This window comes from Neodiprion lecontei, chromosome 7, assembly GCF_021901455.1.
Source record: "Neodiprion lecontei isolate iyNeoLeco1 chromosome 7, iyNeoLeco1.1, whole genome shotgun sequence".
Taxonomy (NCBI): Eukaryota; Metazoa; Arthropoda; class Insecta; order Hymenoptera; family Diprionidae; genus Neodiprion; species Neodiprion lecontei.
The window spans coordinates 4,276,012-4,298,825 of NC_060266.1; the positions used below are offsets into that span (position 1 = coordinate 4,276,012).

A 22,814-nucleotide genomic window follows, 5' to 3' on the forward strand; every position below is an offset into this window, starting at 1 on the left:
AGATATCGTTATAATCGGTATTTGCATCGCTGAATGCGGTTATGCTTTTCCGGTGTTTCAAGACCACTTTCAATCCAACGTCTTACGTTGTTCTGATTTTGCATCTGTACCCAAAGACACCGTGAAACTTGATGCCTGAACTTTTTGGCCTCTTAAAATCGTCCGTTGGACACGAAGACACCTTTTCGTTGCGAAAAACTGGTCCTACGACATCCTTCGAAACTTTTCGACGACGAGTTCGTCCGAGCAACTGAAACTGGTCGGGTTAAAATCTGATTCAAGAAAGCTTCTTCGAACCAGAAGCAATCGTTTCACACAGTTCATTTCGTGGCTGGACCATGATCGGACTTTTTTGTGACGTGACGTTGGATAGATAACGTGACTTTATCTGTCTGTTTTATTACAGCGAATGCCATTGAATTGGATAAGCGACCTTCTGCAGCGTCTCTACGCCAACGCTGGAAATATGATTAGGTACGAAATTGACGTGCGTCGGTGCATCAAAATTCAGATAAAATGTTTCACGATGCAGTTAAAAAATTTTTACGAGTTTACCGAACGCGATAAATATCAGTGAACTCGAGTGTTTTGTTATGAAACGGGGAACACCGAAGATCTCTCCTTGGAATCCACGTATCAATTTATCTATGCAACGACTACGACGCTTCCTTTCACATCCTGTCACAGCAGATAAAGAGCCGTGAATCGTAGGATTGAGTTAAATAATAACCAGACACATAAGAGAAACGCGAAGCCGAGCTATCAGGGAGCAACTGCGCATGATTACAACTTTGCCGTGATAAGTTTATTCCGTCGAGAACTCCGCGCGTTGTTCTTCTCACTTTATACGAGAATCTGTCAACATTGAAAGCTGTTCTATCGTTTCTCATTTCCGTTTTGCCGTTACCGGCGGACGTCACGAGGAATTGTTTCTTTCATCCTGATAGATCTTTGTTTTCAGGTACTTCGTGCTAAAAACCTGAGGACGAGTACCGAGTGCTTATTCTATTTATAAACTGTGAGTAATTTGCTGATCTCCGTTGCCGGATACGATAGGAAAGAGACGCGGCTGATCTTGGAAACGTTTACCCGAACGTCGAGCATGGTAATTCATCTTATTCGTAACGTGTAAACAATTATCATGGGAAAAATTTCACTTGGATTAACGTTGCCGGAAGATTTTAGCAATATACAGTTAACGTCAAAGTATCGCAATAGTTGCAACGAAATATAATACAAGTGGCTATGTTTAAAAAGAATAGTAGCAAGTACTAGAGATTTTGTGATTGCAGCTGTAAAACTGTATTTTCGTTATGCACCCAGAACCATACATATCTTCGGTTATGAATGAAAATTGAAAATCGTTCAATAAGTACAAAACAGTTCAATTTGCAAGTCATTGGAATCGATGACTTGGTCTCCTGATTAATTAAATCGATGCAGTAATCAAAATATGAATGAAACCCACTAAGATCGTTTGTTTTCTGTTTTTTTACCTAGTTTTATCAAAACTATAACCTTGTATAAACTTTTCGTTACGTTTCGAATAAATACAAATAGATTATAAAGAATATTCACGTGACATGTGTACAGTGATGAGCAAATGAATGACTTGGAAAAAGTTGTTTCGTTGAGTCTAAAGTCGGAAGAATTATTGTGTTGACAGTATTCGACTGACTGTTAATTTTATTTTTACAGGCTGAGGAAAATTACACAACTGCAAATTCTATCCTGCAAACTACGATTCAGGGTATCATGTTCAATGAAACTGGAAACCAACACCTGAATCTGTCGGAAGTTCACAGCGCAAAAACCCAGCTGAAGCTCTACGACATTTTCGTGCCGATTCTTGGCTGTCTTATTATCGTGACGAATCTGATTGTCGTTCTGTCATCGGGATTGATTATCAAGAAGGGAGTTAGCCCGAAAACTACCTACCTTTTCCTGGGCAACGTCGCGATGGCAGACCTGGTCACTGGTGCTGCGGTACTCTTGGGCCAATTCTATCCAAAGTCATATCGCGATCATCTTTCATGCGCCATACAATTGGGTGAGATTTTCATTCGAGTCCTTTTTACGGTACGATATTTGATTCTTGGACAATTTTAGGGAGAGGGAAGACTGTGAAGTGTAGACTATAATTGAAGACACGTTATAGAGGGTGGGACGGTATGTAAAAATTGGTACGATTTTAGACCGTCCAAGCTGAACCGTCATCTTATATAAAAAAAAAAAAAAAAAGGAAACGACACAGACTTGAATTCATTTAATAGTCAGTTAACAAGACTGAGACTCGATCATAAAATGACCATGCTGGTTTACACTGAAGGATTCACTCCACTTCTTCAATTTTCAAACGATACACTGAGAGAAATTTTTATTTCCGGTTACCGCTCGGTCCTTAACTACTTTCATTTTTTACCACAAACGAAAAATATAGTTATAAGTAGAAAATGAAAATTAGTTTTCTAGCCGTTACCGGAAAGTCTAGTATCCGTTGCTATTCTTTCTCATTACGATCGCTGTTGCTAGATTTTCTTGCAACCGTTGCGAAAATTTAATGCTCGTGCAAGAATAAATTGACGTTAAAGCCTTGTTTAGCTAAAAAAGTAGAGTAAACCTCAGAAACTGATCTTGCGTGGCAATAACCAAAAAAGGATCGACGATAGCGCAAAATTTTTACGCGCACCTCGTTTTTCCTAATTCCAACATTATTCAAACAGTTTTTTTTTTTTTAACTGTACCTGTTTTACTTAATTTTTCTACTTACTGTAACAAATGAAATTTTTCTCAGTGTACATCTGACGTTTGTCTTCGATTTCAGGGATGATAGTGTCCAGTACTGTGGCTTCTTTGTACTCTGTCGGTCTGATAGCAGTGGATCGATTCCTGTACATAGTCCACGGAATGAATTACAGCCGTTGGATGTACTCGAAGAGAGCTCGTCTGCTTATCCTGTTCACATGGGTGGTGGGAATAATTCTTGGTTTCTTACCAGCGACAGGTTTGTGGACCGGTTCGACAGACCGCGGCAGAATTTGTTGGTTCACACATCTGGCGCCACCGGGTCTCATACTCCTAATTACAATCATCGGTCTGCTACCGATACTGCTGGTCTTGGTTCTCTATGGTATCATATTGTACCACGCGATAATAAAGGTGTTGCAGCTTCGACGAATGGGCAGGAATCGGACAAATCCAACCGCAAGCCGGGACGAGGACTTCAGGATATTCCGCGGCGGTGATTCCGCGTCGAATAATGACGCGGCGAAGAAAACCAGCAAGAATAAACCTTCCAAGATCAAGGCGGTTAAAGTGGTCATGTTCACTTGCGGCAGCATCGTCTTGACTTGGATCCCTTACTTCGTCGCCTGCACAATTTACGTATTCAGCTGCGATTTCGTTGCCGGTGAATGCAAGACGCTCAGAGTTGCCATTGCTTCGCCACTTGCCATACTTGGCTTCTTGAACTCTCTTTTTAACCCCGTTATATACGCATGGTGGCACACCGGCTTCAGAACCGTGATGAAAAAAGTACTCCGCAAGGGACGATCTTCTAATTCCAATCAATCGTGCAACACTCCGAGCACAAAATCGAGCCAGAGGTCCGGTAGTACAAAATCAAAGAGCTCAGGGAATTCGAGCGATGTCGATATGCATCCCATTTGAAATTGGTAGTGAATTGACTGCCTTGGATATTTGTTGCAATCCGACATCATTGAACGATAATAGCGAAAATTATCAAAAAAATTTTGTCTTGGTATTATTGCGTGAATGGTATAAATCATTTTGTAGGCGAAATTTGATATAGTTCTCAATTCACGATATTCACTGTCCGCTACTTTTATCTAGGAACGACAATTTCCTTTGCAAATGTATTGCGAAATTCGGTTGCGATTCTTGTTGAAAAACTGACAAGTCTACCAATTACACATATTGAGATAAGATCATTTTTTAGAACTTCTTTTTACACCGATTGTTTACTTTCAATTTATTTGTCACGTTGTACAAAGTTGGCGTTTTCACAGAGGTTGTCAAAATATCGCGAGCGAGAATAATGAATTTAATTAAGACTCCGTGACTCGTTTTTTTGCTCAACAATCTGTAAGAGAATAAATAAATGTTAAACCAAAAACATCACTTCATACCGAATAGTTTTAATTCTACAATCTAATTATTACTTTCTATTACTGTGTATAATATATAAATAAATTTTTATTCCAGATGCGAATACGAATTATAAACTACAAATGCTGAAATCGCAGTTATCGAAGTTTTTCGCATCTCCTCGTGCTAACTATTCATTAGTTAAAGTGTGTTAAAAACAAATACACTCATTTCTATTCGCCATCTGTTTATCTAATCGCTTTTTTCTTCGCGCTTAGCTGGCAATTCCCAAGCGGTGTCGGTCACCTACCGCAATATCCTGCACAAAGTAAGAAAATGAAATTCGCAAGCGGAATGAACAAATCAAACGGCGATGTTGAACGACGGTATTCATTCGTTCAAGAACCTTCACGTCGACAGAGCTTGAATCTCAGAGGCGTTGTCTTTGAGAGGAATCACCGAAGGACTTCCAAAGTGTGTGATTGCGGACGAATAGTTTGCGAATTTTACGTGACCGTCGAAAGCTTGCGAACAACGATAACAAATTTCAAGCTTAGCTGATTTTTACGATCTTGTAACAAAACGATAATAATCATGGTGAGTACTCTGAATCATACGGTACCTATATATAAATATGAGTATTTCAGTAAGTATCTGATGTTATTTTCCCAACGAATAATTAATTTTTGAAAAAAGCACCGATTCAACTGACAGAAATATGGTGAAAGTTCTTCTTTTTTTTTTCCTCGATGTTACAAATTTACGAATTTGCGTGTTTCCGAAGATTTCCTTTTCGCACATTTTGTAAATTTTGAAATTTTTTGTACCCTTTCTTTAACACGGAACCGTGATTCGATTGAGGAAACTTTTTTCAGACGACTGAAGTAAATAACTCAACGCCAGATTCAACAACGTGGGAAACAACAATTTGGACGTTAATTGCCAACGAAACTACAGAGTATCCAAAATTCAATTCGACGGAAGAAGTTACACTCTCATTGGCCGCCATTCACATGTTCGTAATGATTCTCTGTGGCTTTATAATATTGACGAATCTCTCAGTGGTATTATCGTCAGGATTAATCCTGAAAAAAGGAATAACTCCAAAGACGACTTACCTGTTCCTTGGAAACGTCGCGATGTCGGATTTGGTTGTCGGTTTGGCTGTTCTCTTCGGTGTAATTTTTGGCAGGCCTCCCGACTTCTACAGCAGTCAAATTGAATGCGCAATCCAAATGGGTGAGTCGTTTCTGTATAAAATGAAATCAAACTAGATTCATCGTTCGAATAGAATTTTGAAATACGTTACTGAATTATCCCACCTAATAACATTGGTCAACGAAATTTTTTAACAACGAAGAACTTACCTTTTTCGATTCAAGCTGCTTTGTTATTTATTGTATCTAACTACCCAGCACTTATTGTGAATAACAAAATACCCTGAACCAAAGAAGGTGAGTCAAAACGATAAACATTCAATTTCACTGGCAGCAACTGTAACACTAAAAATAAGCTAATATTTGTTAATAGAAACGGTATTTTTGGAAATACTAAAAAAGTATCGTATCACAATGAAACTAATCGTACATAAAATATTCTAATATCAATTCTATTATTCTAAATTTTATTCCTAGCATAATCAGTCAAAAGTTTTTACGTTACACAAAAAGTGAAGTTAAAAACAAAATAACTGGGATATAAAAAAAATGTTGCAAAAATTTTCAGTCCTATTAACGATTCCATTTGTCGTACTGAGAAAAATGTCATGCAATAAGAGAGAATAGTAACGGATACTAGACTTTCCGGTAACGGCAAGAAAACTAATTCTCATTTTCTACCTGAAACTATACTTTTCGATCGTGGTAAAAAATTAAAATAGTTAATAGGACTGAGCGGTAACCGGAAATAAAAATTTATCTCAGTGCACTGGTATCAAAAAATGATCACCACCGTGTTGAGTACGACTGATATTTGAAACAATCGTGTTCCTTTCAACTGAGGTGATTTTTCATTCACGTTCAATTTCATCGCAGGAATGGTGGTGTCCAGTACTATAGTATCCGTTTACACGGTGGGCCTGATAGGCTTGGACAGATTCCTGTACATAGTCCACGGAATGAAGTACAACCGTTGGATGTATCCAAGAAGAGCTCGTCTGCTGATCGGATGTACTTGGGTGCTAGGATTGATCCTCGGTTTCCTGCCATTAACGGGTCTCTGGACACTTTACGATACCCAAAACGGCAAAAAGTGTTGGTTCATTCTTCTGGCTCCACCGGGCTTGGTTCTACTGATCGTGACCATCGGTCTGGTGCCCGTATTGATGATCATCGTTCTTTACAGTATAATTTTGTACCACGCGATGAAAAAGGTGTTGCAGCTTCGCAGAGCCGATAAAAATCGGACGAATGAAAACGGAGGAAGGGACGAGAACTTGAGGATATTTCGAGGCGGTGAATCAACTTCGATCGGTGACGAAACCGCGAAGCAAAAGGCGAAGAACAGACCCTCGAGAATCAAGGCTGTTAAGGTGGTCCTCTTTACCTGCGGTACCATCGTCGTTACTTGGGCTCCATACTTCATCGCGTGCACCATGTACGTCTTTTGCGATCCGGCAACCGGGGCCTGCGACTCCATAGGATACGCCATAGACACGCCACTCGCTCTGCTTGGTCTTGGAAACTCTTTGCTCAATCCTCTGATATACGCTTGGTGGCATAACGGGTTTCGCAATTTTATGAGGAGAATTTTGTGCAGGGATCCAACGATCCCGTGAAAAGAGCGCTGTTTGTCAAACTTGAACTTATTTTCTATCGATAAAACATTTACAAATCACTCTGAATTAACCAAGAACTAATTTACAAACTATAAACCAATGAACAATTAGAGAAAAAAAGAATCTATTTAAGACTGTGACTACGAAGGGTTAGGAACTTGGAGAAATTTGAAACTCGACAGTTTCTTGCGATCTAACGACCAAACGATAACCATGGTAATTAATTATTCTTGATCATATAATATATATATATGCATAGGTATACACTGAAAGAGAAGAAAGCGTTGGATCAAAAAAAAAAAAATTGTTTCGCTCACAACTATCAGGATCATGACTAAAAGTTCGATTATCACAACGATTTATGAGTTGCACGAAATAAATGAAAAATAATTCCGTTGACTATGTTATTATTTGACAGAAATGCGAGGATCTAAAGTCAACGAAATATCGAATCGATCGATATGTATTATATATAGTTGATGTGAAAATCATTTCGTTATTCTGAAAATCCTACTTTTCGATCTCAGAAATGTTTGATCGATGCAAGATCGTGTTTTGGTGGTTTAAAAAAATCCCAGTTAATCGAAGTTAACATTTAGTTGGAAAAATTACAGCTAAATTCAAGCAACTGAATATTCGGTTCAGTGTAGCTTTTAAAAAATTAATTTAATCAACTTATTTGTTGATTGTAGTCTCATATCGTTCGGATAAACAAATGCTCAGGTTATAAAGTAAGATAATAATGTTTTATCAGCATTACTGTAAATTTTTATTGACGAGACTTAATCATGGAACGAAAGGAAGTCCTGAAATCACTTGGACGAACTTTCCAATCGACAAAATATCTATTTGACATAAATATTTCGTTTATGTCGTTGGTCCAATACACTGAAAACTTGGGTTCCGTAACCTTCATGTTTTCCCAACTGTTTTACACGTTGGACTTTTGTGGGGTATTTTTTTTTTTTTCATCAACCAACAAAATATTCAAAATTGTAGATAGATTCATTGAACTATTTGTATGAAAACAATTTTTCTGTTCTTTCTACTGATACATACCTACATTTTAATGAACGAAAGTTTTCGCAGTTAGTCAAATTATATTCACTGACTTGGATCAACGAAACGAGTTTCACCTGCAAGATGTAGATTCGTTTAGATTAAAACACTCGATTGATTTGTTTCTTTCAATCATTAAAAGTTCTCAACAAAATGCACATTTAGTTCGTTAAACAATGTATAAGTTTGAATGGATAGAATGAAAATCACTTAGTTTGACCAAATCAATTTCTTTATTAAATCACACATAGAGGTTGATTCGAGAGGGATAAAATTCGATTCCTTGGAATACTGAATTCTTGAAAGACAAATAAAATTTTAATTTGTGGGATTGCACGCATTCAATCCTTCTTCAACATTGAGAGAAATTTTTAGTACCGATTACCGCTCAGTTCACCACAAGTTACCACATCCCGTAGATTACATACGCAAAAATAGAAATGGCAAAATACGTTTTTAAACGTTCGTATTAAGGAAAAGGAAACAAGGAAGAAATCGTAGAAAGTGAAATAAACGCAGGTTCCCAATATTGCGTCCTATTTGATTTTTCTCCTGTACTTTTTAAATCCTGTTTCCACTTTTGTATGTTCATCTACTTTCAATACTTCTGGACTCACCAACCTTTTTCGGTAGCAAACCGTAGTTTTTTTTTTCTTGTTTTACATTTCACCGACAATACGTCGAGGCAGCAAAGCGTAGCTTATCGCCATTTTTCCTCACGAATATATTCGAAATTGAATAATTGCAAGCAATCTTCATACTTTGATATCCGTTGAAGTTACCTATCTTTCTATCGCCGCACGTACAATAACAATTTATGACACATTTATGCGAACTGCTTGTTCGTATCTTTTTTTATAATGCAGAGTTTGTAATTAATGGATTACTTTCGTTATATCAGAAATTTATTCGTAGATGAGAAATTGTAGAATAATTTTATATATCAAAGGAATTACTTTATTAATTTCATTGTAAGTGTGTTAATTGTTTCTTACACAATATCATGAGAAGTAAATTCTTATCTGGGATACGATTTAAAAATAAACACAACCAAGTCTTGATGAAGAAATGTATAACGATAATAACTCCTGAGGAAAACACAATGAATCATGAATAATCAGTCTTAGAAAATATAATATTCAATCGAACTATCCGAATCGCGAATAATAGTAACCAAAAATAATTAAAGCGAGGGACCTCCAATCCAATCTGATTAGGATTCCCCTGAGTTCTGGGATTCTCATTAATTTATCTGCACGGTGCCGCGGTGTGACTATACTATATCCCACATCCTGTCCAACAAGCGAGAATTTCTCTAACAATAAAAAAAAAAAAAAGTGGGGGTTACGAACGGTTGGTAATAATTTCATTCCTTTCAGAGCCGTTGGATTATTCAGACGAGAGACTTGTTCCTGGGTGGTTTAAAAGTGATCGTTTCACGCATCTCTTCTTTCGACTATCGCCAAATCCACAACGGTTAGCATTCTTCGATCGGTTAACTTGTGATTTTTGGCTAAGAGCGTTACGCATTCGTCACAGAAGCTGAGTGAGGCTGCCGGTGTGAATTGTGACTTGCAATTGCCGACATTGATTGGTTGCCGAAGATCAAGACCGTGACGAAATACGACGTATGTAAAGCATCCATATTCCATGGTTGTATAACTGATCGTGAATCATGGTATATACGCTTAATGTTGATGAATGAAATGAACAAAATTCACAACAATCTGAAATGGTACTTATCTCGGTGTTAGTACCTATGAGAAACTCAATTCGAGGGTAATCTTGTTTTTTTCAGATCGGAGAAGAAGACGCAGCCACAGCTTCAACCTTCCAAAAAGCCATCGAAACGATGGATTTTAACTACACTCCGGAAAATCCAATTCTCAACCTTGACGATGTTAGCGGCGTCGATGTGCAACTTGACCTCATCAATGTCTGCATTCTGATTTTCACTATCGTTGCCAATCTGGCGCTCGTTTTGTTATATGGATCGATCGTCAAGAACGGAGTGAGCCCAAAGACGATTTACCTCTTTCTCGGAAATGGTGCGATGGCTCACTTGGTCACAATTGTCGGTATTCTCCTCGATCAATATTGTCCGAGACCATCTGATCTTTCATACAGCATCGGGATAGGTGAGATTTTCATTGGAAATACAGTAGTGACGGTGCCTTATATTTGATTTGAACACATGTGCGTATTCGAACGTGACTAAAACGTGTCGTATTGTTGATTCTGATCACGATTCGATTATCGAGATGACTTTGTTAAGGGGAGAGGAACAACCTACATTAGGAAATATTTACGTCTGGTAATTTTTCAAGTGATTTTAATCATAATTCGTCAAGTTCTCAAATACGTCCCAGAGCAGGTCTTCATTTGCCTTGAAATTTTATGAGTACACTCTGAATGTCGTAATTTTGATCTGAAACTAACGAAGCTGACATTTTTTTCATTCACAAGATTACTTAATTACATCTATACGCGTATACACGCAATAATATTTATCTGCGAATGGAGAACTGATAACGAATACCACGAATCACTGAAATTCTGTATATACATATATCACTTGGTGATTGTTATAAATGAAATGTAAGTAATGAAACGAAATTTTACCCGGAACACCAAACCTACCGTTGAGATGGTTGCGTTGTTTAAATTACCCTTTTTGAGTGTTAAGAGCTGCGAAAAAATGGTAAAAAATGACACTTTCTATGTAAAACGCGTGTAAAACATTGAACTTCTCACATCAAAGGATACATTTAGGTTGCCGTTCTCAGAAATAATCTGAACAATGAAATAAATTCAGTCTCCTTGGTTCGAGATGACAAAATTTCGACCTCCAAAGTGTACCCAAATTGCCAATGGAAATGAAGACCTGATTCGGGACGTAGTTAATATAACTCGATCAATCACGGTTCGAATGACTTGAAAAAATTACCAGATATAGTTCGAACTAGTGAAAAAAAAAAAATATATCCATTAAATTCTTCTGTGTTGAAAAAAAATGTCAAAAGATCACTCGGTTTTCGGCCTCTTAAGATGCTTCCTAACACTCACGCAATTCCGGTCAGTTTTCCACAAACCTTTCACTTCTTCTCACATACATACCCAATTCTGATTACAGGAATGATAATTGCAAGTACGGTAGCCTCCGTTTATACGGTTGGCTTGATAGCCGTTGACAGGTTCCTGTACATAGCCCATTGCATGAAGTACAACCTTTGGATGTACCCAAAAAGAGGTTGTCATCTAATCGTGTGGACATGGATCTTAGGAACGATTGTTGGCCTCTTACCAACAACAGGTCTGTGGACCGAAACAACGGAAGGTGACAAAATCCGTTGGTTGAGTTCGTTGGCTTCACCCAGCCTCATAATTCTCATAACAATAATCGAGATGATTCCGCTATCGCTTGTAGTGATATTGAACGGCATAATTCTCTATCACGCAATAAAAAAAGTGATTCAGCTTCAACGAGCCGATAAAAACCGGACAGATGAAACCGCACCAGGCGATAATGCCGAATTGAGAATATTTCGCGGTGGTAAGTCGGTGATAAATGACGACGCGAAGGAAACTGCCAAGAACAAACCATCCAAGAACAAAGCAGTCACGCTGGTACTTTTCACTTCTGTCAGTCTTGTTTTCGCCTGGATGATTTATTTCTTATTTTGCCTCACGTACGTTTTCTGCGATCCAATCGTCACCATTTGCAAGGAAACAAGGCTGGAGATAGCGGCACCGTTTGCCGTGCTGAGCTTCATAACTTCTCTTCTGAACTGTCTTATGCACGCAATGTGGAACACCAGCTTTGAGAATCTTATGAAAAAATTAGTAAGAAACGTAAGGAAATGTAAGAAATGAAACACGCTTAACAATAGAGTCAGACGTAATTTTTCACGGCAACAAACGAGATCCGAAAAATTATAAAGCAGCGAGGAAGTCTGTATAAGGTTTCCATTCTGACTGAGCGAATAAAAAATTCAAGGTAATTTTATATCTACAATAATAAAATAATAACAATTAAAAGGTACCTTATTAATTACAATGCATTTAAATATATTATTAGATATCATGTTATTCCGAGTAAATTTAGTCATCATTTTGTGTCGGTCCATTTTCTATTACACTATATGCTTGAAAAAAATGTTTACAAGCCTCTAAAATTGCCCTCATATATGTCGTTTCGGCAATAAATATCAAATTATTAATAAACATATCGATCCTTTTGTTAAGAGGATGTCGACCATCGGAAACCTAATCTCAGTAGTGACCACCTTACATAATTTCCATGTCCTGACATCCTCTGTGAACCTCCATCGCTATCTGCGATCAGTACCTCAAAACTTTCCTATGTCAGGTAAGGCAGGCGAGAAAGAATATCCGCCAGGAACACTGAGAAAAATTGAGTGAAACGGGTATCGTTAAAACAACTGTTCGAATATAGTTGGAATTACGAAAAACGAGGTACGCGTAACCATTTTGCGATATCGTCGATCCTTTTTTGGTTATTGCAACGAAAAATCAGTTTCTGAAGTTCAATCTACTTTTTTAGTTAAACAAGGCTTTAACGTCAATTTATTTTTGCACGAGCTTTAAAGTTTTGCAACGGTTGCAAGAAAATCTAGCAACAGCGATCGTAATGAGAAAGAATAGCAACGGATACTAGAGTTTCCGGTAACGGCAAGATAACTAATTCTCATTTTCTACCTGAAACTATACTTTTCGATTGTGGTAAAAAATTGAAATAGTTAATAGGACTGAGCGGTAACCGGAAATAAAAATTGAATAATTTTATTTACTATTCGCAAAACGACTCCGTTTCCTTTAACCTCCTTTTTCCAACGATCCTGTAAAAAGAGCGCTGTTTGTCAAACTTGAACTTATTTTCTATCGATCAAACATTTACAAATCACTCTGAATTAACCAAGAACTAATTTACGAACTATAAACCAATGAACAATTAGAGAAAAAAAGAAAGTCTTCAAGACTGTGACTACGAAGGGTTAGGAACTTGGAGAAATTTGAAACTCGACAGTTTCTTGCGATCTAACGACCAAACGATAACCACGGTAATTAATTATTCTTGATCATATAATGTATATATATATACATAGGTATACACTGAGAGAGAAAAAAGCGTTGGATCAGAAAAAAAAAATTGTTCCGCTAACAACTACACGTTCAGGATCATAACTGAAAGTTCGATTATCACAACGATTTATGAGTTGCACGAAATAAATGAAAAATAATTCCGTTGACTATCTTATTATTTGACAGAAATGCGCGGATCTAAAGTCAACGAAATATCGAATCGATCGATATGTATTATATATAGTTGATGTGAAAATCATTGCGTTATTCTGAAGATCCTACTTTTCGATCTCAGAAATGTTTGATCGATGCAAGATCGTGTTTTGGTGGTTTAAAAAAATCCCAGTTAATCGAAGTTAACATTGAGTTGGAAAAATTACAGCTAAATTCAAGCAACTGAATATTCGGTTCAGTGTAGCTTTTAAAAAATTAATTTAATCAACTTATTTGTTGATTGTAGTCTCATATCGTTCGGATAAACAAATGCTCAGGTTATAAGGTAAGATAATAATGTTTTATCAGCATTACTGTAAATTTTTATTGACGAGACTTAATCATGGAACGAAAGGAAGTCCTGAAATCATTTGGACCAACTTTCCAATCGACAAAATATCTATTTGACATAAATATTTCGTTTATGTCGTTGGTCCAATACACTGAAAACTTGGTTCCGTAACCTTCATGTTTTTCCAACTGTTTTACACGTTGGACTTTTGTGGGTTTTTTTTTTTCATCAACCAACAAAATATTCAAAATTGTGGATAGATTCATTGAACTATTTGTATGGAAACAATTTTTCTGTTCTTTCTACTGATACATACCTACATTTTAATGAACGAAAGTATTCGCAGTTAGTCAAATTATATTCACTGACTTGGATCAACGAAACGAGTTTTACCTGCAAGATGTAGATTCGTTTAGATTAAAACACTCGATTGATTTGTTTCTTTCAATCATTAAAAGTTCTCAACAAAATGCACATTTAGTTCGTTAAGCAATGTATGAGTAAATGGATAGAATGAAAATCACTTATTTTGACCAAATCAATTTCTTTATCAAATCACACATAGAGGTTGATTCGAGAGGGATAAAATTCGATTCCTTGGAATACTGAATTCTTGAAAGACAAATAAAATTTTGATTTGTGGGATTGCACGCATTCAATCCTTCTTCAACATTGAGAGAAATTTTTAGTACCGATTACCGCTCAGTTCACCACAAGTTACCACATCCCGTAGATTACATACGCAAAAATAGAAATGGCAAAATACGTTTTTAAACGTTAATATTAAGGAAAAGGAAACAAGGAAGAAATCGTAGAAAGTGAAATAAACGCAGGTTCCCAATATTGCGTCCTATTTGATTTTTCTCCTGTACTTTTTAAATCCTGTTTCCACTTTTGTATGTTCATCTACTTTCAATACTTTTGGACTCACCAACCTTTTTCGGTAGCAAACCGTAGTTTTTTTTTTCTTGTTTTACATTTCACCGACAATACGTCGAGGCAGCAAAGCGTAGCTTATCGCCATTTTTCCTCACGAATATATTCGAAATTGAATAATTGCAAGCAATCTTCATACTTTGATATCCGTTGAAGTTACCTATCTTTCTACCGCCGCACGTACAATAACAATTTATGACACATTTATGCGAACTGCTTGTTCGTATCTTTTTTTATAATGCAGAGTTTGTAATTAATGGATTACTGTCGTTGTATCATAAATTTATTCGTAGATCAGAAATTGTAGAATAATTTTATATATCAAAGGAATTACTTTATTAATTTCATTGTAAGTGTGTTAATTGTTTCTTACACAATATCATGAGAAGTAAATTCTTATCTGGGATACGATTTAAAAATAAACACAACCAAGTCTTGATGAAGAAATGTATAACGATAATAACTCCTGAGGAAAAAACAATGAATCATGAATAATCAGTCTTAGAAAATATAATATTCAATCGAACTATCCGAATCGCGAATAATAGTAACCAAAAATAATCAAAGCGAATGACCTCCAGTCCAATCTGATTAGGATTCCCCTGAGTTTTGGGATTCTCATTAATTTATCTGCATTTATACTTTATACTACATCCCACATCCTGTCCAACAAGCGATAATTTCTCTAACAATGAAAAAAAAAAAGTGGGGGTTACGAACGGTTGGTAATAATTTCATTCCTTTCAGAGCTGTTGGATTATTCAGACGAGAGACTTGTTCCTGGGTGGTTTAAAAGTGATCGTTTCACGCATCTCTTCTTTCGACTATCGTCAAATCCACAACGGTTAGGATTCTTCGATCGGTTAACTTGTGATTTTTGGCTAAGAGCGTTACGCATTCGTCACAGAAGCTGAGTGAGGCTGCCGGTGTGAATTGTGACTTGCAATTGCCGACGTTGATTGGTTGCCGAAGATCAAGACCGTGACGAAATACGACGTATATAAAGCATCCATATTCCATGGTTGTATAACTGATCGTGAATCATGGTATATACGCTTAATGTTGATGAATAAAATGAACAAAATTTACAACAATCTAAAATGGTACTTATCTCGGTGTTAGTACCGATGAGAAACTCAATTCGAGGGTTATCTTGTTTTTTTCAGATCGGAGAAGAACACGCAGCCACAGCTTCAACCTTTCAAAAAGCCATCGAAACGATGGATTTTAACTACACTACGGAAGATACAATTCTCAACCTTGACGATGTTAGCAGCGTCGATGTGCAACTTGACCTCTTCGATGTCTGCGTTCTGATTTTCATTATCGTTGCCAATCTGGCGCTCGTTTTGTTATATGGATCGATCGTCAAGAACGGAGTGAGCCTAACGACGACTTACCTCTTCCTCGGCAATGGTGCGATGGCTGACTTGGTCACAGTTGTCGGTATTCTCCTCGACCAATATTATCCGAGACCATTTAGCACTGATCTTTCATGCAGTATCGGGATAGGTGAGATTTTCATTGGAAATACAGTGGTGACGGTGCCTTATATTTGATTTAATCACATGTGCGTATTCGAACGTGACTAAAACGTGTCGTATTGTTGATTCTGATCACGATTCGATTATCGAGATGACTTTGTTGAGGGGACAGGAACAACCTATATTAAGAAATATTTACGTCTGGTAATTTTTTAAGTGGTTTTAATCATAATTCGTCAAGTTCTCAACTACGTCTCAAAGCAGGTCTTCATTTGCCTTGAAATTTTATGAGTACACTCTGAATGTCGTAATTTTGATCTGAAACTAACGAAGCTGACATTTTTTCATTCTCAAGATCACTTAATTACATCTATACGCGTATACACGCAATAATATTTATCTGCGAATGGAGAACTGATAACGAATACCACAAATCACTGAAATTCTGTATGTATATATATGTATGTGTATATACATATGTGAGTGTAAGAGCTGCGAAAAAATGGTAAAAAATGACACTTTCTATGTAAAACGCGTGTAAAACCTTGAACTTCTCACATCAAAGGATATTTAGGTTTCCGTTCTTAGAAATAATGTGAACAATGAAATAAATTCAGTCTCCTTGGTTCCAGATGACAAAATTTCGACCTCCAAAGTGTACCCAAATTGCCAATGGAAATGAAGACCTGATTCGGGACGTAGTTAATATAACTCGATCAATCACGGTTCGAATGACTTGAAAAAATTACCAGATGTAGTTCGAACTGGTGAAAAAAATAAAATAAATATCCTCAGAGTTTAGAAAATATCCATTAAATTCTTCCGTGTTGAAAAAAAATGTCAAAAAATCACTTGGTTTTCGGCCTCTTAAGATGCTTCCTATCACTCACGCAATTCCGGTCAGTTTTCCACAAGCCTTTCACTCCTTCTCACATACATACCCAATTCTGATTACAGGAATGATAATTGCAAGTACGGTAGCCTTCGTTTATACATTTGGCTTGATAGCCGTTGACAGGTTCCTGTACATAGTCCATGGCATGAAGTACAACCGTTGGATGTACCCAAAAAGAGGTTGTCTTCTAATCGTGTCGACATGGATTTTAGGAACGATTCTTGGCCTCTTACCAACAATAGGTCTGTGGACCGAAACAACGGAAGGTGATATAATCCCTTGGTTGGGTTTGTTCACTCCACCCGACCTCATATATCTCATAACAAATATCGAGATGATTCCGATATCGCTTGGAGCGATATCGTACGTCATAATTGCCCATCACTCAATAAAAAAACAGATTCAGCTTCAACGAGCCGATAGAAACCGGACAGATGAAACCGCATCAGGCGATAATGCCGAGTTGAGAATATTTCGCGGTGGTAAGACGGTGAAAAATGATGACGCGAAGAAAACTGCCAAGAACAAACTATCCAAGATCGAAGCAGTCTCGGCGGTACTTTTCTGGTGCGCCTGTATTGTTTTCACCTGGATTCAGTATGTCTTTGCTAGCCACAAGGACGTTTTCTGCGATTCAACCTTCTTCTATTGCAAGGGAAAAAAGGCGATAATGTTTGCCGGGATGAGCTCCCTAAATTTTTTTCTTGACCCTGTTATAAGCAGATTTTGGAACACCAGCGTTACAAATTTTATGAAAAAATTAGTGTGTAAGGAATGAAACACGCTTAACAATAGAGTCAGACGTAATTTTTCACCGCAACAAACGAGATCCGAAAAATTATAAAGCAGCGAGGAAGTCTGTGTAAGGTTTCCATTCTGACTGAGCGAATAAAAAATTCAAGGTAATTTTATATCGACAATAATAAAATAATAACAATCAAAAGGTACCTTGTTAATTACAATGCATTTAAATATATTATTAGATATCATGTTATTCCGGGTAAATTTAGTCATCATTTTGTGTCGGTCCATTTTCTATTACACTATATGCTTGAAAAAAATGTTTACGAGCCTCTAAAAGTGCCCTCATATATGTCGTTTCGGCAATAAATATCAAATTATTAATAAACATATCGATCCTTTTGTTAAGAGGATGTCCACCATCGGAAACCTAATCTCAGTAGTGACCACCTTACATATTTTCCATGTCCTGACATCCTCTGTGAACCTCCATCGCTATCTGCGATCAGTACCTCAAAACTTTCCTATGTCAGGTAAGGCAGGCGAGAAAGAATATCCGCCAGGAACACTGAGAAAAATTGAGTGAAACAGGTATCGTTAAAAAAACTGTTCGAATATAGTTGGAATTACGAAAAACGAGGTACGCGTAAACATTTTGCGATATTGTCGATCCTTTTTTGGTTATTGCAACGCAAAATCAGTTTGCGAGGCTTACTCTACTTTTTTAGTTAAACAAGGCTTTAACGTCAATTTATTTTTGCACGAGCTTTAAAGTTTTGCAACGGTTGCAAGAAAATCTAGCAACAGCGATCGTAATGAGAAAGAATAGCAACGGAAACCAGACTTTCCGGTAACGGCTGGAAAACTAATTTTCATTTCCACCCTGGAACTACATTTTTCGATCGTGGTAAAAAATGAAAATAGTCAAGGACCGAGCGGTAACCGGAACTAAAAATTTCTCTCAGTGAAAGTATAGATCAAAGTTACATGGTAAGTGGACAATCCAGTAAATATACCAGCAACAAACATATTTTCCATTCACCAACAGAGGTAAATTCCGACTAAAAAGATACGAGACGGGCTGCTGATAAGTAGTGGCCAGAATTACCGACCGAGGGAAAGCTCGGAGCTTGATCCAATTCCAGGAGGTAAATGGCTTCGATTCTCGCAGTTGAGGGGAAGACCGTCAGATACTGCGTGTAAAACGGAACGTCCGACTAGCAGCCCTGATATATCGGCAAAGCACTGGAAGCTTTAGGTATGTTTGCTGTTTTCCGCTGAGTTGCGAAGGAACGCAATATCCAGAGTATAGAAATGTGCTTAAATTGTGGTACACGATTGGTTATAATTTTGGCCTCCAGCGGCGCTACCGAACCACAAACTCTCTCGATATTCGCCCCTGATATTGTTGCGCGAAAATTTTTGGAAATGGCAAACCGAAGACAGACGCATTGACAAAAATGTAGGATGATGAATGCATCAAATTAGTACTTTTCACTTATTCTAATTCGCTTCTACAACTTCTTTTCGTTAATAAGTATACGTGGAAAAAAAATCGAAACAGAACGTCGAGACCACTATTTTTTCTTTTTTTTTTTTCCTATATGTTGCAAACGCTCTGAAAACCATTGAAGCGCATAGATAAATCGATGTCAGTAAAAATTCAGAAATCTCGAAAACGAAAAAATTTCGAAGATGAAAGTAAAAGGTCGTGATCAACAAGGAAAGCTATTAATTAAAATTCTCGGCTCTCTTATATTGTAGGAAAATGATCCATGTCGAAAACAGGTTGAAAAGTTTTTGGCTATTCAAATATCTAGTACCTATCTTACAAGGAGAATATCGTTACAATTGCGAATAGATTTTAAGGATGGCAATTGCAAGGTCAAAGAAATTACATACTTTATAATAAAAGAGTACAATTATTGACTTGGAATCCTTGCCATGGAAATTTAACAACTCACGTAAGAGGTCTTGACGGTATTTAACGGTAATGAATTAAATTCCTGATCTTTTCACTGACCTAATTGATAAAAAGAAATTACGTTGCAATGGATCAGGAAAAACCGTTAAAGTTGTCGCGATTCACCGGACGCTTTACTCCGATTACATGCATTTACCTTGCAAAAATACTGACGTGAGTGAATTTTCCACCGGAAATGAGTCTGCGGTGCGAAGTAGAGGATGTTCTACTCGGGGCGCGCACCCTTTCGTTACGTCTACGAAGCGGAAATCGATTATCGGTCATACGCAACGAGTACGAGGTACTTTGAGGTCGATGAAAGGGTTGCAGCTCGCCGACTTTTGCGATGCTGCGGAAGTCGGATACGCCGCACTTTCTGCCTTTGTGCAATCCACCGCGTTAAATCCATCCGCGTTATCCGCAGCCAACTTCGCAGTGAGAAAACCTTCATTTTTACAGTAGCTAGAAAAATTGAGTAAAACAGGAATCGTTGAAAAAAAGTGTTTGAATATTGTTGGAATTACGAAAAACGGGGTGCGCGTAACCATTTTTCGCTATCGTCGATCCTTTTTTGGTTATTGCAAAGCAAAATCAGTTTGCGAGGTTTACTCTACTTTTTTAGTTAAACAAGGCTTTAACGTCAATTTATTCTCGCACGAGCGTTAAATTTTCGCAACGGTTGCAAGAAAATCTAGCAACAGTGATCGTAATGAGAAAGAATAGTAACGGATACCAGACTTTCCGGTAAAGGCTGGAAAACTAATTTTCATTCTCTACCTGGAACTATATTTTGTCGATCGTGGTAAAAAATGAAAATAGTTAAGGACCTAGCGGTAAGCGGAACTAAAAATTTCTCCGAGTACAGCAGCAACAATTACTCGTCTTGTCTTCGTTCATCACGCGCGAAACGTAAAGTATACCCATGGATTGTGTTACACGGAAAGGCATGAGAAAAATTGTCTGCTCGGCGATTCGCTAGTGTCACTCATCTCGGTATCGGTTTTCTCTAATCTCTCGCCACTCTGCTGCTCTATTCATTGCAAAGCTTCTTCAACCGGAATTTCCCCCACTTCATGCCACCCGGGGTTCGGAGAGTCGTTTGTCACACGAGCACCAAAAACTCGAGTTTACACAACCGCGAGGTTCCCAAAAAATCATCCCCCACACACCCTTACTCATCCGCATTGGATGTTGGATAATTCTGCTGCGCTAACCCTTTTCATTTTTTGCGTTACATGTTCAGATTCGATTCGCGTCACTGACGTCCGGTCTGTACAGATCTTTGAGACAATGTAAAGGTTTGATCGCCGGTGTCTGATTTCAATTTACCGAAAGATAAACAGTTTAGAAAACTAAATTCTTTCTTCTTACGATCAGAATTACGTCCGATGATCGAAAAACACGGGCTTTGCATAAAAATTAAGGATACATACACGCGTGACAGACGTTAATCAACGAGTAATTGGCCCTTAATTCCCTGACATCACCAAGTGTCCAAAAATGTACGTCAAGGTGATCATAAAATGTTCGTCGGATATTCAGGAGATACTTTGTAATGGTTGAGGTTCTACAGGAACGAGAAATTGTACGGCGTAAAAAAAAAAATTCTCTCCAACAAGGTGAATGGAGCAAAAATAAAATAAGAACTAAGAATTGTCTACGTGGAAAAAAAATTGGTGATATTGGTGTACATTTTCAGTAAAAGAAAAATCTCACACGAAAAGATGAAATTCGGACATTATTACATTGAATTAACGAACCAAGTCCAACCGGTACCGTGAAATAAAAACTTTATAACGAAACGAAAGGAAGTGAAAAGGTTCGATTTGTCAACTTCGTCTATTTGCAAATTCGAGGACTTTTCGAGTTGCTGAATTTCTGGAGCGTGGTTGGAATGAAAAAACGTCGAATCAGGTATCCTGCAATAATTTATTGGTACTCAATCGACCCTATAAAATACCCCAGGTACCTACAAGTCAATGATCGATTGACCTGCCATCAGGTATACGCCCAACTCCCAAGTTTTTTTATCATCATCTAATGATATATTTAAGGCAATTTTTCCGTCAAACTTCTTGTACGCATGTCAATTGTTGTATTGGAAGGTTACAAATTACTATCACAATGTAACAATATCGCGATAAGAAATTTCGGCTTGTAGCTGTTTCGTTGATTTTTTTTTTTTTTTGTTTTAACAATGATAGATGTACCAGAGAAAGTCGCATAAAACGATAAAAAACTTCCTCGTCGTTTCTCATGATCAAATTTTACTACCGTAGCGACATTTTACTTTGAATGAACAGTGTTGTGAAAAGTTATGTGTAATATCGTAGGTATAAAAATAGTTTAAAGTCAAATTCGTTAAAATTCTTACCACTGGCGATAAAGTTCCGAATCAAATTCAACTTTAGACTATATATTCATCCGCCATAACCACCAAAAATCAACTTAAAAAAAAAATGATTTCTCGATAATTATGTAAAATTTTGTAATCGAAGTATAATTTAATCGATTAACGTGAAAATTTCATTTCCCTCCTTAATGGCCTGAAGTTAGTCGATTTTTAGTAATCTTGATGTAAACAGTTTTGGGTTAACATATGTAATACGATGTATTAATTTTTTACGGTTCACGATGGTAATAATTGAAATTTCGCCACACATAATCTCTAAAATATGAATATTTATAACACGTGCGATTCAATCTAAAAAAAAATTTCAATTTACACAGAGTATGAGTAAAAAGTGAAGTATTTATAGTTCTCCTCGATGTCAAGTTAAACATTAAAAAAAAAAAAAAGAAACACATTAGAAATAATTAAATTATTGAACGCCCGACCGAAACGTCGTTAAATAAACATATCATTCAAACACGACCATTCTCGACGAAATTCAAAATTACACAGTCCTGCGAAATATAACTTTTAATTTCCCCTTGAAATAATAATGCTTTTTTGTAGGTATTCGGGATTTATTTTTATGCATATTTACAAATCATTAAACAAGTTTCATGAGAAAATAAAATACAATATGTACAAAACCGAATGTTTTCTTTATAAGATGAACAGCATTATAGTTTTAAACAAGCCTTTCAGTGACTAGATAAATCTAAAAGACTTACGCTATCTTTTTCCACTTCCTTCAAATCTCTTCAATATTTTCCTCTTGTACTTACGCAGCTCTAAATATTCTTAAATATTCTAATATCAACATTACAAATAAATACATCTGATTAACCCAAAAATT

The 22,814-nt window shown here is 37.0% G+C and overlaps 4 protein-coding genes across 9 annotated transcripts; all 4 read left to right on the plus strand.

Moving 5' to 3' along the window:
• Window positions 1-788: 788 nt before the first annotated feature.
• On the plus strand, window positions 789-7,209 carry LOC107219351 (5-hydroxytryptamine receptor 1A-like). Of its 2 annotated transcripts, XM_015657549.2 has the most exons (6): window positions 789-1,105; window positions 1,699-2,050; window positions 2,825-4,313; window positions 4,386-4,704; window positions 4,983-5,346; window positions 6,141-7,209. In XM_015657549.2, exons 1-3 carry the CDS (start codon window positions 1,103-1,105, stop codon window positions 3,667-3,669), a joined length of 1,200 nt encoding a protein of 399 aa, XP_015513035.2. In that variant the 5' UTR covers window positions 789-1,102; the 3' UTR covers window positions 3,670-4,313; window positions 4,386-4,704; window positions 4,983-5,346; window positions 6,141-7,209. The 2 variants fall into 2 exon arrangements, with proteins under 2 accessions (XP_015513035.2, XP_046601164.1); XM_046745208.1 differs by having other exon boundaries at window positions 2,825-4,704.
• LOC107219349 (glucose-dependent insulinotropic receptor-like) lies at window positions 5,247-6,883 on the plus strand. The gene is made up of 2 exons (XM_015657546.2): window positions 5,247-5,346; window positions 6,141-6,883. The coding sequence occupies exons 1-2, from the start codon at window positions 5,247-5,249 to the stop codon at window positions 6,881-6,883; spliced, it is 843 nt and encodes a 280-aa protein (XP_015513032.2).
• A 3,777-nt stretch (window positions 7,210-10,986) lies between the features above and the next one.
• Window positions 10,987-12,309, plus strand: LOC107219350 (adenosine receptor A1-like). Its single transcript, XM_046745214.1, has one exon. The coding sequence runs from the start codon at window positions 10,991-10,993 to the stop codon at window positions 11,813-11,815; it is 825 nt and encodes a 274-aa protein (XP_046601170.1). The 5' UTR covers window positions 10,987-10,990; the 3' UTR covers window positions 11,816-12,309.
• LOC107219346 (alpha-1A adrenergic receptor-like) lies at window positions 11,871-17,986 on the plus strand. 5 transcript variants are annotated; one of them, XM_046745209.1, is made up of 4 exons: window positions 11,871-11,939; window positions 15,234-15,532; window positions 15,653-15,998; window positions 16,928-17,986. In XM_046745209.1, exons 2-4 carry the CDS (start codon window positions 15,530-15,532, stop codon window positions 17,641-17,643), a joined length of 1,065 nt encoding a protein of 354 aa, XP_046601165.1. In that variant the 5' UTR covers window positions 11,871-11,939; window positions 15,234-15,529; the 3' UTR covers window positions 17,644-17,986. The 5 variants fall into 5 exon arrangements, with proteins under 5 accessions (XP_046601165.1, XP_046601169.1, XP_046601167.1 ...); XM_046745213.1 differs by having other exon boundaries at window positions 15,663-15,998; XM_046745211.1 differs by having other exon boundaries at window positions 15,234-15,482.
• The last annotated feature ends 4,828 nt before the right edge of the window (window positions 17,987-22,814 follow it).